The sequence below is a fragment of the Neopsephotus bourkii genome, unplaced genomic scaffold (assembly GCF_033783945.1).
Source record: "Neopsephotus bourkii isolate Nb327-2 ecotype Australia unplaced genomic scaffold, CSIRO-AGI_Nbou_v1 NB_346, whole genome shotgun sequence".
NCBI classification, from domain to species: Eukaryota; Metazoa; Chordata; class Aves; order Psittaciformes; family Psittacidae; genus Neopsephotus; species Neopsephotus bourkii.
The window spans coordinates 467,539-482,815 of NW_026900852.1; the positions used below are offsets into that span (position 1 = coordinate 467,539).

General features: G+C 53.6%; 1 protein-coding gene and 1 long non-coding RNA gene across 4 annotated transcripts in view; one reads left to right on the top strand and one right to left on the bottom strand.

The window, feature by feature from the left end:
• Positions 1–15,277, top strand: part of LOC133209527 (uncharacterized) — an 85,405-nt gene that overhangs the window by 66,036 nt on the left and 4,092 nt on the right. The gene's annotated exons all lie outside the window — the stretch shown is intronic.
• Positions 257–15,128, bottom strand: STAMBP (STAM binding protein). 3 transcript variants are annotated; one of them, XM_061348183.1, is made up of 10 exons: positions 14,970–15,127; positions 12,247–12,466; positions 7,514–7,589; positions 6,548–6,643; positions 5,545–5,911; positions 4,707–4,831; positions 3,266–3,403; positions 1,663–1,775; positions 853–952; positions 257–452 (listed from the first exon to the last, which is right to left on the bottom strand). In XM_061348183.1, the coding sequence occupies exons 2-10, from the start codon at positions 12,459–12,461 to the stop codon at positions 396–398; spliced, it is 1,287 nt and encodes a 428-aa protein (XP_061204167.1). In that variant the 5' UTR covers positions 12,462–12,466; positions 14,970–15,127; the 3' UTR covers positions 257–395. The 3 variants fall into 3 exon arrangements, with proteins under 3 accessions (XP_061204167.1, XP_061204168.1, XP_061204169.1); XM_061348184.1 differs by lacking the exon at positions 14,970–15,127 and adding an exon at positions 12,762–12,858; XM_061348185.1 differs by lacking the exon at positions 3,266–3,403 and having other exon boundaries at positions 14,970–15,128.

The following is a 15,277-nucleotide window of genomic DNA, read 5'->3' on the forward strand; positions in this document are numbered from 1 at the left end:
GGGTTTAGCAAGGGTTAATCTGGGCAAGTCCCACTTGAAGAGGTTGCCCCAGCTCATGTCTGCAGCGAATCACGAGGAACCCCCTCCCCAGAAGCTATTTAAGCCATAGATTAGAGTATTAAACAATTGCTTCAGTGTTAGTTCCCATCTCTGAATTCCCAGTTAGCTTCTCCCCACACCCTGAACCTCAGCACCACTTCACCAGTGCAATGCTGCCAGGCACTGAGGTTTCACATGCTCCCATTGGGGTCAGGGCACCGATTTCACCGCGTTTATTGGGGAGGAAGGGGAAGGATCACTACACGGTGGAAATCATCTGCTACAGGAGACAAAACCAATTCCCTAGGCTTGGAAACTGGGTAGATGCTTTTCTGTGTATGCTTAAGGCAAGAGGCCTATCGGAGATCCATCAGGACTACGTCTCTCTCGACTACTGACACGTGATTGCAGGTCTGGAAGAGAAGGGAAGAGAAAGAGGGGACAGGGGGTTATGCAGATGTTATCCAGATGTTACCCAGCTCAGGTGAGCCTCCTCTACCTCCTGACACGACCTGCACCCAGGGTACTTCACAGAACAGCCCTCATGGACCAGGAACCACTGCCCTGCCCAGTGCCACAGTGACCATAGCAAGACACAAATACACATCCCAAGCCTTTGCCACCTCCTCGACCTGTTTCTGCTCTGCATCGCACCAATGGGCACTAACAAGAGCGAAAGCTTCTGCACCTCCAGTCTAGAAGAGCCATTCCCTGCCAGGCTGACCCCCCTGTCCTGGGTCACAGCCCAGCACAGACACAGGCACCAATTCAACTCGTGGTCCTGCAGCCCCGCTGCCCTGTGGGGTCACTCACAGTGAAGAGAGGGGGGTCTTTGGAGTGCGGGTGGAATCCCTTCTGCCGGCAGGAAGAGATCTCGTCCAGGCCATGCTCTGTCAGCTTGAAAAACCCCGTCCTAGAGCAAATAAACACAAGCTCCGTGTGGCTCAAGCCTCTGCAAAGAGAAGCCCCTCTGCTGGGTCTCAAGGAGCACGCTCGAGCCTGCTCATCTCAAGTGAGAGGGGAGAAGGATGCTGCAGGACACCCACGTGCCCAGAACCTCCCCTCCACAGCCCTACAGCTGCAGAGCAGTCTGCTTCCATAGAATCCAGAGTCACAGCATGGTTTGTGTTGGAAGGGAGCTTAAAGCTCACCCAGCTCCAACCCCTGACACAGGCAGGGACCCCTTCCACTGGAGCAGCTTGCTCCAAGCCCCTGTGTCCAACCTGGCCTTGAGCACTGCCAGGGATGGGGCAGCCACAGCTTCTCTGGGCACCCTGTGCCAGCGCCTCAGCACCCTCACAGGGAAGAGCTTCTGCCTAAGAGCTCAGCTCAGTCTCCCCTGTGGCAGGTTCAAGCCATTCCCCTTGCCCTGTCCCTACAGGCCCTTGTCCCAAGCCCCCTTGCACAGGTGAGCACCCATTGCCCAGATACACCCCCCCTAAACCAGCTCAGAGAGCTGCCAACTCACACGTGCTCTTCCAGCCTCATTTGATGACTTGATGCTTTATTCCCCCACCAGGAATCCGATAGAGGAAGGGCTGTGGTAAAGACCCCTTCAATGCCTCCTTTTGGTTGGTCAGCACAACAGAGGGAAAGGCCTTCCCTACCCACATCCATACTTACTCCTGGTATTTTGGAGAACACACGATAGCAATGGACTCTGGCAACATCATCTGGTAGGAGCAGTGTGTGTGCAGGTCGACGCTGGAGAGGAAGGCTGTCTGCGTGGGGTGAGTCTGCAACACAGAACAACATAAGAGAGGAGGTTAAGGCAGGGTTGGAGGGCTGGTCCAAAGGGACCGTGTCTAACATGAGAAGCAACACAGCTCCTTGGATTGCCCAGAGAACACACTGAAAACGGGTTTGGATTGTCCCAAAACATCTCATCTTTCTCCACCCAGAATACAGGAGGAGTTCCACATCTCTGGCCATATCCCACAGGAAGTCACACTTGGAGGTACAATGCTTTAAGGTGTAAAAGCCCTTCAGGAAGCCACTTCCACCAAGATGGCCAAGGGCTGCAGAGACAACCACCACCTCACCCAACCCCATCTCACAGGTGGATTTCACAGCCTAAAGGTCTTGTTCTGTCTGTTAGGGGTTGGTTTTGTTGCCAAGACCAGCGGAAAGGTCCAAGGAACCCCTGCGGGTCCCTGAATGCCACGGAGCTGTCACTGAACCCCAAAGCAGGCACCCCACACACATCAGGCACTCTGCAGCAGGCATTTACTTGTCAAAGCCCTCGAGGCAGCTGCTGCTTTCGAGAGATTACTCAGCAGCACCAAACATTTTGCTTGGCACAGATCTGACTGCCAAAGGCTCCACAGGGACAGGGAACAGGGCACTGCTGGAGGCAGCAGAGGAATCTGGAGCTGGCACATCCCAGGGCAGAGCAGCACACAGCTCCCTGTGAAAAGCAGCACTACTCCAGGGATGCAGCATGGGAGAGGCCCTGTGCTGAGAGCAGGAGCTTGGGAGGCCCCAACAGTCAGAGACTCCCCTGGAATTAGTTTTTAGCTGGATGAAACATGAGCTTCATGTGTCCCACTTCAAAGGGCTTGATGCTTTAGGAAGGAACCCAAGCTTAACACAGGCCTGGGTGTCTCCAGCAGTGTGAGTAGTGACTGGGATGGCACCAGAGGGAGAAATTCAACCAGAGGATGCTGTCAGCTCCACGCCAAGCTGTGGGAGCAAGTGCAGAGAAGGCCACAAGGATGCTCAGGGGCTGGAGCAGCTCCCATACGGAGCCAGGCTGAGAACACTGGGGCTGCTCAGCCTGGAGAAGAGAAGCTGCGTGGAGACCTCAGAGCAGCTTCCAGTGTCTGAAGGGGGCTGCAAGGATGCTGGAGAGGGGCTCTTCATCAGGGACTGTAGGGATAGGACAAGGGGTGATGGGTTCAGACTGAAACAGGGGAAGTTCAGGTTGGAGATAAGGCAGAAGCTCTTCCCTGTGAGGGTGCTGAGGCGCTGGCACAGGGTGCCCAGAGAAGCTGTGGCTGCCCCATCCCTGGCAGTGCTCAAGGCCAGGTTGGACACAGGGGCTTGGAGCAAGCTGCTCCAGTGGAAGGGGTCCCTGCCCGTGGCAGGGGTTGGAGCTGGAGGAGCTTTAAGGTCCCTTCCAACCCAAACCAGTCTGTGATTCTATGATCTCCTCCACTAAACTCTCCTCCACCTCCTGCCTGAATTTAAGGCCAGCTGGGAAGTGAAACAGGAACCAGAGACTCACATGGATCCAGCCCAGTGTCACAAGGCTGTGTTGATCCTGGATCATGAAGAGCTCCTCTTCATTCTCTGTGTTGCAGTAATCGGGGCCCCCGTGCTGCTTGGGAACGATGACGTGGGTTATGGTGAACTCGTTCCTCATCTGCAAGGCAGCACAGGGAGGCTGTTACCAACCAGACACCCCCAAGCAGGAAACAAGGGTAATTTCCTAAGCTCTGGAACATGGTCCTTCTGCATTCAGCACCCAGGAGCCTGGCCAGGGAACAGCAGGCCTGGAAACAAGCCCATGGATGCATTCACCATCCAGTTATGGGTCATAGACATGGTAACTGCAAGTTACTGGCAAAGGAGTCACAGGGTTTTCTGAGTCTGAGCATGCCACATGGCTTTCTATTTAATTTCCCCTGCTGTGCAGAGCACCCACAAGAGCTCAGAGGAGCCCTGGACACCCACTGAGTGAATCTCTCCACTCACCAGGAGATGATGCCTCCTAATTAAACAATCATCATGAGTTTGGAAGCAGCTGCATTGCAGCAAGTTGCCACATCAAACAACTTCATCTCAAAGCACACTTCTGCAAGCAAAGCAGCCCCAAGCAACAGAATGGAGCTGCCAATAGAAACCTGGGCATGCAAACACTCTTTGGGGGAGAATTCACTGTCTCCAGAGAGTGTTTGCACAGCCCTGTCTTGGTGGGGGTCCTAGTTCACAGCTGGGACACCTCAGTCCTGCTGGTACCAAAAGGACAAATGACCAGAGCTGCCTCTCACTGGCAATATGGGAGTGCTTGAGGCAGGAGAGAGGAAACTGAATACCCATGGGGACTGGGCAGCTGGCACCTCACTCAGTATAAGGAGATCCTAACGTAAAAGGGAGGGAAAGAAGAGGCAGATCATCCTCTAGCATGACCAGCAGGTCAAAGGAGCTCTGCCCCCCTGCTCTCATAAGACCCCATTTGCAGCACTGTGTGCAGTTCTGGTGTCCTCAATATCACAAGGACATAGAGAAGAGGCCATGAGGATGCTCAGGGGCTGGAGCACCTCCTCTATGAAGCCAGGCTGAGAACACTGGGGCTGCTCAGTCTGGAGAAGAGAAGCTGCATGGAGACCTCAGAGCAGCTTCCAGTGCCTGAAGGGGGCTACAAGGATGATGGAAAGGGTTGGAACTAGAATCATAGAATGGCTTGGGTTGGAAAGGATCTTCAGATCATCCAGTTCCAACCAACTAGATGATCATCCCTCAAGTAGATGCCTTTCATCTTTTCCAACCCAAACCATTCTATGATTCTATCCCTAACACTCACATGGAAGCACAGTCATCAGCTAAACTGCACTACAGCCTTCTGTGGCAAGAATCAGGGTCCTTCATCCACTTCCAAAGCTACTGCACCTTGACAAAAGGTCCCTGTGCCACTTGAAGGGTCTTAATCAGGATTAGCACCTTACCAGCTTACCACAGAGGATCCCACACGTCTCCACGCCCCGGACTGTGTTGGCATCAGCCAGCTGGAGGAATTTCTGACACAGCTCCCTGGGGACAATGACCTGGCGAAGGACACTCATACCTGCATCTGTGGGGAGAAGGGGAGCACGAGTCAGGACACTGGAGAAACGGGCCTTTAGGTCAGTACCTGAAGGGAGTAGGCTGAGATAAATCACCCTAAAAACATGAACTGCTCTAATGGTGACCCTCACAATGGCAGCCACAGACACTGAAGTCACTGAGATGCTTCATAAAGGGCAGTCACTACCTCTTTCAGAACAGGGTAAAGGAACATAGATAGAGAAACACCTTTAGCAATGTGTTAAACCCCCAGTATTTTGTTAATAACAATGAACACCCCCGCACTTACAGAATGTCATTTAAATAAGATGTGCCACTGGTCAGGAACTACTCATTTAGAAGTGTCTCAATCAGTATTGTGGAGCCATATTTAGCTAAAGAGGGTTTGGTGAGGAGGAGGATTGAGTCACCCTTAGCCAAGAACTCAACCCCAACCTCCAACATTTGGATCTAGGAAAGCCAAACAGGCTGTAGCCCCTAGATCAGCAGAGAGATTGGGCTGGAGAAGCATGGTGGGGGCAATTCCCAAGAGGAAACACTTCTCCCCAGCCCTACAAACCTTTACAGGACAACAGGGACAACATCCAGGGACTTGGAAAGCCAAACCCCCCGATGGGATGGAATCACAATCAGCTACTTCCAAGAGCCTCCCAACAGATCAGCTCCTTGGCTGTTTGGCTCAGCCCAGCAAGGGAGAAGGGTGCACTGAGGGGTACTAACTGTTTTCTGTGCTTCCCAAAGCACTGGGTTTCAAAGACCTGTCCACAACAGGAGGTTTGGATGAGACAGTCCCCGCTGATGGACTTGCAGGATGAACTGGAGAGACTGGGATTGAATCAGTTGGGGGCTTTTCCATGCCAGGAATGAGGGGCCCGTCCAGAGCCACGGGACTTGGTTCTGGCTGTCCAAATTCCTGCACTATCCTCAGGCGCTCCTTCTCCAGCTCCTGTCGTCGGATCATCTCCTCAAAGACATGGAACTGCTCTTGCTCTGCCTGCTGCTGCTTCATCAGGGCCACCCGATTCCTCTCCTCCTCCAGCTGCTGCTGCAAAGCCAAACTGCGTGCAAATGCCTCTTCCTCCGCTTTCTGCAAGGGGAAACACCAGGGGACATCAGCAGGCAGGGAAGCACGAGGCCTCCACACTGCAGACCCTCAGTAATCCCAAGGGGTTTCAAAAGGTAACCAGCATAAAGCACCCCCTGCAAGGAAGCTTCGGCTTATAACAGAGATCCACACCTCCATCAGGAGAGCCAGCCAGACCAGGGCAGCAGAACTCCTGTCTTACCCTCCTTATTCCACAGAAATGCCATTCCAGCTTGATTCCCCTCTGTCCTATCTCTAAAACTGCACTTGTCTGCAGCAAAACTGACTGTGGTTTTCTACTTTGCCCACACAACCCTAGATCCTTGTTCGTGCTGTTACCAGCTACCTGCTGAGTACCATAAGACCTATACCTCATGTTGTGACAAAGAGGGCAAAACCCCAACCAACAGTCCCAGTTCACACTGCCTCCAGGATGCACAAAGATGCAGAGGGGCCTCTGTCATACCAGCAGCAGAGACGTGATCACAATGACCCTGTGCTGCAGTGATGAGGTTGGACCCTGCAGGCCGGGGTTACACTCCAGAACACCCAGAGAGCCCTGGAGACCTGCTGTGTTCCAGACCCTTTGTGGCTGAGGGTCTTCTGGGGAGCACAGGCCTCCAGTCTCCTGTCACTCACCTTCTGCTCCTTGTACTTAGCATAGTCCTTGGCGTACCTCTTTAACAGCTCCTTCTTGAGCTCTTCAGCTCGGGGGAAGGCAACTTCTTTCAGTTTCTGAAGGGAGGAAGCACAGTCAGGAGAGGGTGATAGCCCCAAGGCAAGGAAAAGAGGACCTGAAGAGATGCAAGAATCGATGGACAGGCAGCAAGCAGGGGTTATAAACCACCCAGGAGGCAAGAAGGGCCGAGCAGCTCCACCACCATGTGTGGACAGGCTTGCAGACAGGTTGTAGCTCGGCGACACAAACAGCAACGCCAACAACACTGAGCAAGAGCTTAGGCAGCATTGTCCTTTGCTCTTCTGCTCAATGTGGAAGAGAGGAGCAGTAGCCTCTTGTGTCCAAGAATCCTGTGGCAAACCCCTTGAGCACCACCATGCTGAGCATCCAGCCACCATGCATGGAAAAGCCATGTGGCCTTTGGATACAAGGAGTTTAACAGGAAAGAAAAGACATCCTCATGCTCAGCAGCAAGTAAAGTGGACAACCCCAGCCCAGAATCACGGAATGGTTTGGGTTGGAAAGGACCTTAAAGCTCTTCCAGTTCCAACCCTCTGCCATGGCCAGGGATGCTTCACACTAGACCAAGGCTCTGTCCAACCTGGCCTTGAGCACTGCCAGGGATGGGGCAGCCACAGCTTCTCTGGGCACCCTGTGCCAGCGCCTCAGCACCCTCACATAAATCACTTCTGCCTTATCTCCAACCTGAACTTCCCCTGTTTCAGTCTGAACCCATCACCCCTTGTCCTATCCCTACAGTTCCTGATGAAGAGCCCCTCTCCAGCATCCTTGCTGGCCCCCTTCAGATATTGCTTCCCAGTGTTTGTGTGGCTCACTCGCCCCAGGGCCATGAAAACACCACGGGGCTGATAACCCCAAAGGATTTTCAACAGCAGCATTAAAGTCTTGGCCTTGTTACTACTCACTTTCACTGTCTCCTTCTTCTCAGGTATGACAGCAGTTTTGTAATCACGGTGCTGTGGCAGCTTCTCAATGAAGAGCCTGTAAACACAAGAGAGAAACTGCATCTCAGAGCAGAAAGGGACAAACACAAGACACTAAGGGCATTTTGGGGTCATGGATCATTCCCCTCTAGCACTGCCCCCTTGCTCTGCCACCTCCCTGGGCCCTGTGCTCCCCACAATCAGGAGAGTCACCTTCTTTCTGCAGGAAGCCATCATGTACCAGCCTCCTGAGCTCTTCAGGCACACAGATCTCACTGAGTCCCAGGGGAGCACCTCACACCTGGACTTTGGAGATGATCCTCAGGGATAAATGCATTTGTTTTGAACAGAAACAATAAGCTGGTCTAAACCACCAAGGACTCTGGCAGAGATTCAGGAAGGTCCTTGGGCACCTGCCTACACCTCTGTGAGCATCCAAGGGGATCACACACAAGCTCAAGGATTCAGCTGACTCAGTGCTCGCATGCTCCTTCTGTACAAAGAACACTTTGTGCCAGAGATGGGGAAATCAGCTCAGACCTTGAAAAGAGAAAACTTGCAGGAAAGCTAAAGGCACGTTCACATCCCCAGCTTCTGCATCAGGAGCCTTTTGGCTGGGTGTCCTCAACCATTCCCAAAGGTCAGGGCACTGTTTCAAGCAGCCGAGCTGCTTCTGTGCAGACTTCATAGAATCACAGACTGGGTTGGGTTGGGTTGGAACCTCAGAGCTCATCCAGTTCCACTCCCTGTGACTATGAACAGGTTCAGCTTCAGCTTTTCTAGAAACGGGATAATGTTCCCCTTCCAGTGAGCTCTGCAGTGAAGATGCAAGCTCTGTAAGTCTAGAAGTCCTGCAAGCACTAGAACAAGGAAAGCAGCTGCAAACACAGGACAATTCACTCTGGTTCATCTCTGTGAGGCTCCCCAGGCTTGAGGCATCCCCGAGTTCTGTTATCAAGTCCCCAGCTGTGCACAAGCTGACAGCGTGCTCAAGGGGAGCTCAGTTGAGTCCTTGCCTCCTGCTAGTGGAGCTGTGCTTGCTCTGAGTCCACAAAAGCCTGTGGCCATAAAGCAAAATCCCTGCCCTCCTCTGTGGCTCTCTTATACCACTTCAGCATCTGAAGAAGGATGCTCTCCGGATCCTTTAGGCACAAGGGTTGTGAGGATGAGACTGTACCCCAGGGAGCAGCACAAACCAACCAAGCAGGAAGAACTCAGAGGGGACAGAGTGAGAACACTCCTCACGCTGCGAAGCCTGTGTGTGTGCAGTAAATAAACCCAGCTGCTTCAAACCTCAGTCCTCTGGGAGAAAGAAGGACTTTTTGCAACCCCAAATGCTCCTGGTTGCCACGGAGAGGGTGAGGATGCTCTTGCCAGAGGCCACGGGATCAGCATAACCACGTCACAGCCTGGAGCCACAGAGAAGCTCCCTCTCCATCTGAAACACACAGAGAGGTCCCTGCTCCCAGCTAGTGGTTGTTCATGAAGTAGGTCACTGTGTCGAGGAGACAAAACAAGGCAGTGCTCATTGCCAGCAGCGAGCTGATTAAAATGGAAGGCATTAATTAAAAAGGATTAAGAGCAGATGCTGGCCTGGAGAGGATGGAAAAACCAGCAGAGACAGCTGGGGTTTCACATGTCAGGAAGGGGGGAAAGCAGGCAGCAGGATGAGAGGGGACTCAGGCTGCCAGAGGAAATCTCTGGGACAAGACCAGGCAGTGGCAGGCTGGGGATGGAGGCAGACGAAGGGCAGGAGCTGTTCATGTTTCCTATTGACATCCCAGCAAGGCCTGGCAACACTGGAACCAGCAGTTTTGAGCTTGTTCAAAGCTCCTTCTGCTCCCAAGTCCACCCCAAGCAGCAGCTGTTTGGCACTGAGCAGCCACTATTTATACACAGTGCTGTGGCACACGTGCCAAACCACGTCCCTCGAGTGCCTTCCAACACCCCACACAAACCCCCAGCTCCAACCCTGGCAGCTCACAGCCACGCAGCAAACCAGAAGCCCAAACACCACAGAAAATACGTGGCTGTCTGCTTGCTTTCTTATCTGGCTCCAGCAAAATCAAATCTAGTGTGCCCGATGGGGATGGAACGGAAACATCCACTCAGATCAATACAGAAGCTGTTCAAGAAGACAAGCAAGCAGATGTCTTACAAGGCACATGTTAAAAGTTCAGTCTGGTTAGTCTTAAGAGATACAGTCATGGAATGGTTTGGGTTGGGAAGCTCATCCAGTTCCAACCCCTTCCACTGGAGCAGCTTGCTCCAAGCCCCTGTGTCCAACCTGGCCTTGAGCACTGCCAGGGATGGGGCAGCCACAGCTTCTCTGGGCACCCTGTGCCAGCGCCTCAGCACCCTCACAGTAAAGAACTTCTGCCTTATCTCCAACCTGATCTTCCCCTGTTTCAGTCTGAACCCATCACCCCTTGTCCTGTCCCTACAGTCCCTGATGAAGAGCCCCTCGTCAGCATCCTTGTAGCCCCCTTCAGACACTGGAAGCTGCTCTGAGGTCTTCACACAGCTTCTCTTCTCCAGGCTGAACAGCCCCAATGTTCTCAGCCTGGCTCCATATAGGAGCTGCTCCAGCCCCTGAGCATCCTCGTAGCCTCCTCTGGACTTGCTCCAACAGCTCCATGTCCTTATGATGCTGAGGACACAAGAACTGCACACAATGCTCCAATTCAGGTCTCATGAGAGCAGACAGCTGTGCTGCCCTCTTGCCTCCTATGAGGGCTGGGCAGTAAGCTTCATTTCTGCATGAGAAAGGTGCTGTGCAGCCAAAATGACCCACACAGGATCCCATCAAACACACCAAGCCAAGAGTACTTCCCAGAGCTGGAGTCCTCCCCTTATCAAAGGCACAGCCTGATGTGGGAAGCTGCCATACACTCCAGCAGGCAGTTGGGCTCTGAGGAAGGACAGCACAGCATTGACTACACATGCGAGGTGAAGCCCTGGGGAAGGAATTCAGCTCCCATTTCTAGAAAGAGGAGAGCAGAGCAAGTCCTGTGAGAGACTCCAACCACCAGCACCCCACTCTTGCCTTCTGGATCATCCCCCTTGGAAAAGGACATCTAGAAACTCCTGTATCCCCTCAGCTACAGCTTCACGTCTTCATTTAAAGAAATGAGATGATGACATCAAGTTCCTATCTTTGGAGAAGCCAGAGGAGCATCATCACTGGAGACATCACACCCAGGGAAGGTTTTCCCCTTCCTGGCAGCCAGGCAAACATGAATGCCATGAGTATCTGAGGGAAGAACACACCAGCACCTATCAGTGTCCCAATGAACCAGAGAAGGTGCTTTTAGTTCATTTGTTTAGTTAAAGAGTTTCTCCTTCGGCCACAGCTACGTAACCAGCCTGGAAACCTTCCCAAGGGCTTTACACTCCCCAGCTCCCTGTGCAGCCTCCCTGTGATGCCCATAAAAGCTCAGGAAGTGCAAGGCAGGAAGAAAAGCTAATCAGAGAAAAATGCATTGGATTTAAGGAGCAGGAATCCTGCCCACGGGGGTAGGCAGAGAGAAAAGCCACATTCTGGATAAGTGGGTAGTGTGGGCACAGCAGAGACCACACCAGAGCGCATTGAGTGGAAGCAGAAGGCCAGGCTTTTGGCCAACAAACCCACAAGAACAGGACACTCCGTGCCATTGGGATATTTTATGAGGACCCCAGTTTTCAGCCCTTTAGACACCAAGAGGCACAGCTACAGAAGCACATTCGCTCTGCTCGTAGTCAGGCTGCTCAGACACGATCCAGACCTGACACCACGTCACCAGAGTGCACGCTTCGGCTTGGCAGACACAGCAGTGGGGTTTCAGACCCAAGATGGCTCGTTTCTGGGCAGCTATAGAGATGACAGCAAGAATATGCAGCTCTGCACTTGTCTACATGGAATGCAGACCCTACAGCTGGAGATCGGGCAGATGAATGACCAAGCATGGTGTTGGCTGGGTTTATATATAATCTAGGGCTTTCTAGAAGGGTGCTCAGCAGCCAAGAAACTCAACAGTTAGTGGGGATTAAGTTCTTTGGACCCAGAACTCTCTCTTACCTCCCTCCTGAGAAGGGTTTGGGTGTACATGTGCATGGCTAAGGGGGGATTATATTCTGAGATGTGAAACTAAATCTACAACTGGTCCCTGCGCCTGAAGGAGGAACTCACAGCCTGCTGTAAAAGGCTGTAGTAATTCCAGTGTAAAAGCAGGTTTCTCCTCTGAAGCTGGTTCATTAGAGAAACCACCAACCAGACTATGTCCTTTCCAGGTAGATACCTGATACAGAGATCCTTGATCATGGATCCTTGCCCATCCGCATGATGTCATGGCTAACCTAGATACAATCAAGGCCAATCTATAACCGCTCTAGAGTGACAAAGCCTCCCTCCTGCTCACAGGAGTATTCCTTAGCAGAGGAACACAAGATGAGCCTGGTTTCCACAGGACCTTTTACAAGCATCCTGCAAAGAGGTGAGTGGTGTTTGTGGGTTTCTGCCTCACACCTTTACAACATCACTTGGTCAGTGGAACCAGCTGTATCCTCACCTCTGTGGGAAATGGAATCCCAAAGGAGCAGAGCTCTGGACAGAACCCAGTTCTTCCATCTCAGCAAGACCTCATGGCGTTTAGACACGCTCTAAACACTGAACACCAAGCCCACAACCCCTTGCACGGACCCCAGCTTTGCTGCAAGCCACGCTACGCTGCTCTTACGTGATGTATTTGTTGTACAGGATAAAGGCATGCTCCATGTTGCCCTCCTCGGAGTAAATGGTGGCCATGCGGAGGATCTCCACCCCGGAGCGGTAGTAGCGTCGTGGTGGGATGTCCTCATTCACTTCCACAGCACTTCCCACCTGGATCAGTCGTCGCACTCGCTCCTCCGGTGGGAGGCTGATGTCAGCGTGGTCAGGCATAGCCCCACACATCAAAGCTGTGGTGGGAGGGAAGGCAAACATGTCAAAACCAGTGTCAAACAGGTGGCTCATCCAGTTTATAGAATGGGTTGGGGTGGAAGGGACCTTAAGATCAGCCAGTTCCAACCCCCTGCCATGGGCAGGGGCACCTCACACTAGACCATGTCACCCAAGGCTCTGTCCAACCTCACCCTCCTCCATAGAAATCACCCCCTCAGCAGAAAAGCATTTAATTCCTGTTCCAAGCAAGGTCCTGAGGAAGAAAACTGGGAGAGGCCCAGCTCTTTTTGGGCACAGTGCTTGGACATTTACCTTGACAACCTGAAAAGCAGCCACAAATTCAAGCTCAGGCCACGGTAATGATGACATGGGTCTGACCCAACCAAATCCTACCCAAAACAGCATTTCCTTCCCACCTGTCTCTCTGCACAACAGAACTAGTTCTGGTCACTGGTTTGGGGTAGAACCGGCTTCACAGTGTGCACGGTTTCGCTTACACAGCAGCGAGACGAGAGGGGAGCTGAAGCCCGTGCTGCTCAGCAGATCTGCCCTCACCCAACCAGCTCAAGCCCAGCTTGCTCCTGCCTGGGCACAGTCACAATCCCTCTCTGCTCCGTGCTGCAGGAGGCACACCCGACACCCCAGGAATGCACCTCGACCTGATCCATGGGCCTGCCTCTGACAAAGCCTTCTAAGCCATGGCACAAGTCAATGAACCTGAAGCAGAGGAAGCAGCATCAAGACTGTCTGAGAGGCAGCGAGCCCACACTCAGCAATGCGCTTCCTTCTCCATTAAAAGCAGTTTCCCCCTGGAAAAGACACCCCAGAACCAGCTTAAGGGTTAAATTCCCTGTGAAGCCACAGAGCTGAATCCACAGCAGCTCCCAAACCCTCCAGCAACTCAACTGCCACACACAGAGCACGTAACTGAACCATAGAATAGAATGGTTTGGGCTGAAGGGACCTTAAAGCTCCTCCAGTTCCAACCCCTGTCATGGGCAGGGACTACTTCCACTGGAGCAGCTTGCTCCAAGCCCCTGTGTCCAACCTGGCCTTGAGCACTGCCAGGGATGCTGCAGCCACAGCTTCTCTGGGCACCCTGTGCCAGCGCCTCAGCACCCTCACAGGGAAGAGCCCTGCCTAAGAGCTCAGCTCAGTCTCCCCTCTGGCAGGTTCAAGCCATTCCCCTTTGTCCTAGCATGATTTACTGTGACTCATTCCTAAACAAGGGAAAGGTCCTGAGCTGAGCTAAGGATCTGACCTGAGGATCCTGAGCAGCAGAGGAGTTGCCCTTCTAGGGTTACTTCAGAGCACAAGTCCCTTGTTAAGACTGGGAGGTTCATGTTTCTGAGCCCAAATCCTGGAGGGGGCTCAACAGGCCTCTTGCCCTAAATAAGGGCTGTATGATGCAGTCCTGCCAGAAGTAGGCATGCCAAAGTACTTACTTATAGGGCTCAGAGTGACCTTCAGCTTCTCTTCCTCACTGCTGCTTCTACCAGGGGTGAGTTCAGCTGCTCCCCAAAGGCAGAGCTCTCAGTCACCCCCAACCAAGATCCACAATCCTCCTACCCCAGGAGACGACAAACACCACTCCCATGTGGTAACTCCCTGGTGCCTTCAATCCAGAGCTCCCCCTTTAATCCCCACAGCACCCCAAGAGATAAAGTACCCAAAGCACCCACCGAGCTGCCAGCCACCAAACTACAGCCCTCCTCCTCTCACCATTGGTCAGCAAAACATCATAAGGACATGGAGCTGTTGGAGCAAGCTCAGAGGAGGCCACGAGGATGCTCAGGGGCTGGAGCAGCTCCCATACAGAGCCAGGCTGAGAACATTGGGGCTGGAGAAGAGAAGCTGCGTGGAGACCTCAGAGCAGCTTCCAGTGTCTGAAGGGGGCTACAAGGATGCTGGGGAGGGGCTCTTCATCAGGGACTGTAGGGATAGGACAAGGGGTGATGGGTTCAGACTGAAACAGGGGAGTTCGGGTTGGAGATAAGGCAGAAGCTCTTCCCTGTGAGGGTGCTGAGGCGCTGGCACAGGGTGCCCAGAGAAGCTGTGGCTGCCCCATCCCTGGCAGTGCTCAAGGCCAGGTTGGACACAGGGGCTTGGAGCAAGCTGCTCCAGTGGAAGGGGTCCCTGCCCGTGGCAGGGGTTGGAGCTGGAGGAGCTTTAAGCTCCCTTTAACCCAACCCTGCCATTCCATGACACCCCCCGCAAACCCAGAGCCCTGCACAAGGCTCTCATTCTAAGGGCTCTCCTTCACACCCTGCAGGGAAGAGCGGAGGAGCCCCCACCACAAACACGGACGAACCCCCCCGGGCCCCAGCGTCCCACAACAAACCAAGGGGAGGCCCAAAACACATCCCTCTTCCTAACAGCAACGACACCCGCAGCCGGAGCCCCACGAAGGGAACCTCACGGGACAATCCCAACCGGAGCCCGCTTGTCCCGGCCCCCCAAGGGAGGAAGGGACCCCCCCGGCCCCCTAGAGCCGCCCATGGCCCCGAGCCCGGGCCTGACCTGCTGCCACCTCCCCTCAGCGCTTCCGGGTTCTGACCGCGACGCCGACAGCGCGGCCCCGCCCCGCTTTGAACAGCCAATCAGCAGCCGCCGCAACATCCGGGTACCACCCGCTCCCGCTCGGACAAGAGGGTGCTTCCCCTTTATTAGTGCAGTCACCTTAAAGGGGCAGCACCTAAACCCGAAAACACACTTTTTCACCCCAAAACGGTGGGGAGGGCCGAGTGCTCCGCCAGGCTGAGGGGAGAGCCGAAGGGTCGGTCTAAGCAGGGAGGAATACCTGCCCTGCAAGTGGGGCTGGGGGGTTA

Excerpts from the sequence above, each read along its gene's own strand:
- STAMBP (XM_061348183.1), bottom strand. The coding sequence starts at position 12,461 with ATGTGTGGGGCTATGCCTGACCACGCTGACATCAGCCTCCCACCGGAG. Across the intron at positions 7,590-12,246 it reads CTGTACAACAAATACATCAC|GCTCTTCATTGAGAAGCTGC; the intron begins GTAAGAGCAGCG and ends TTGTGTTTACAG. Across the intron at positions 4,832-5,544 it reads TTTGGGAAGCACAGAAAACA|ATGCAGGTATGAGTGTCCTT; the intron begins GTTAGTACCCCT and ends TTCTCCCCACAG.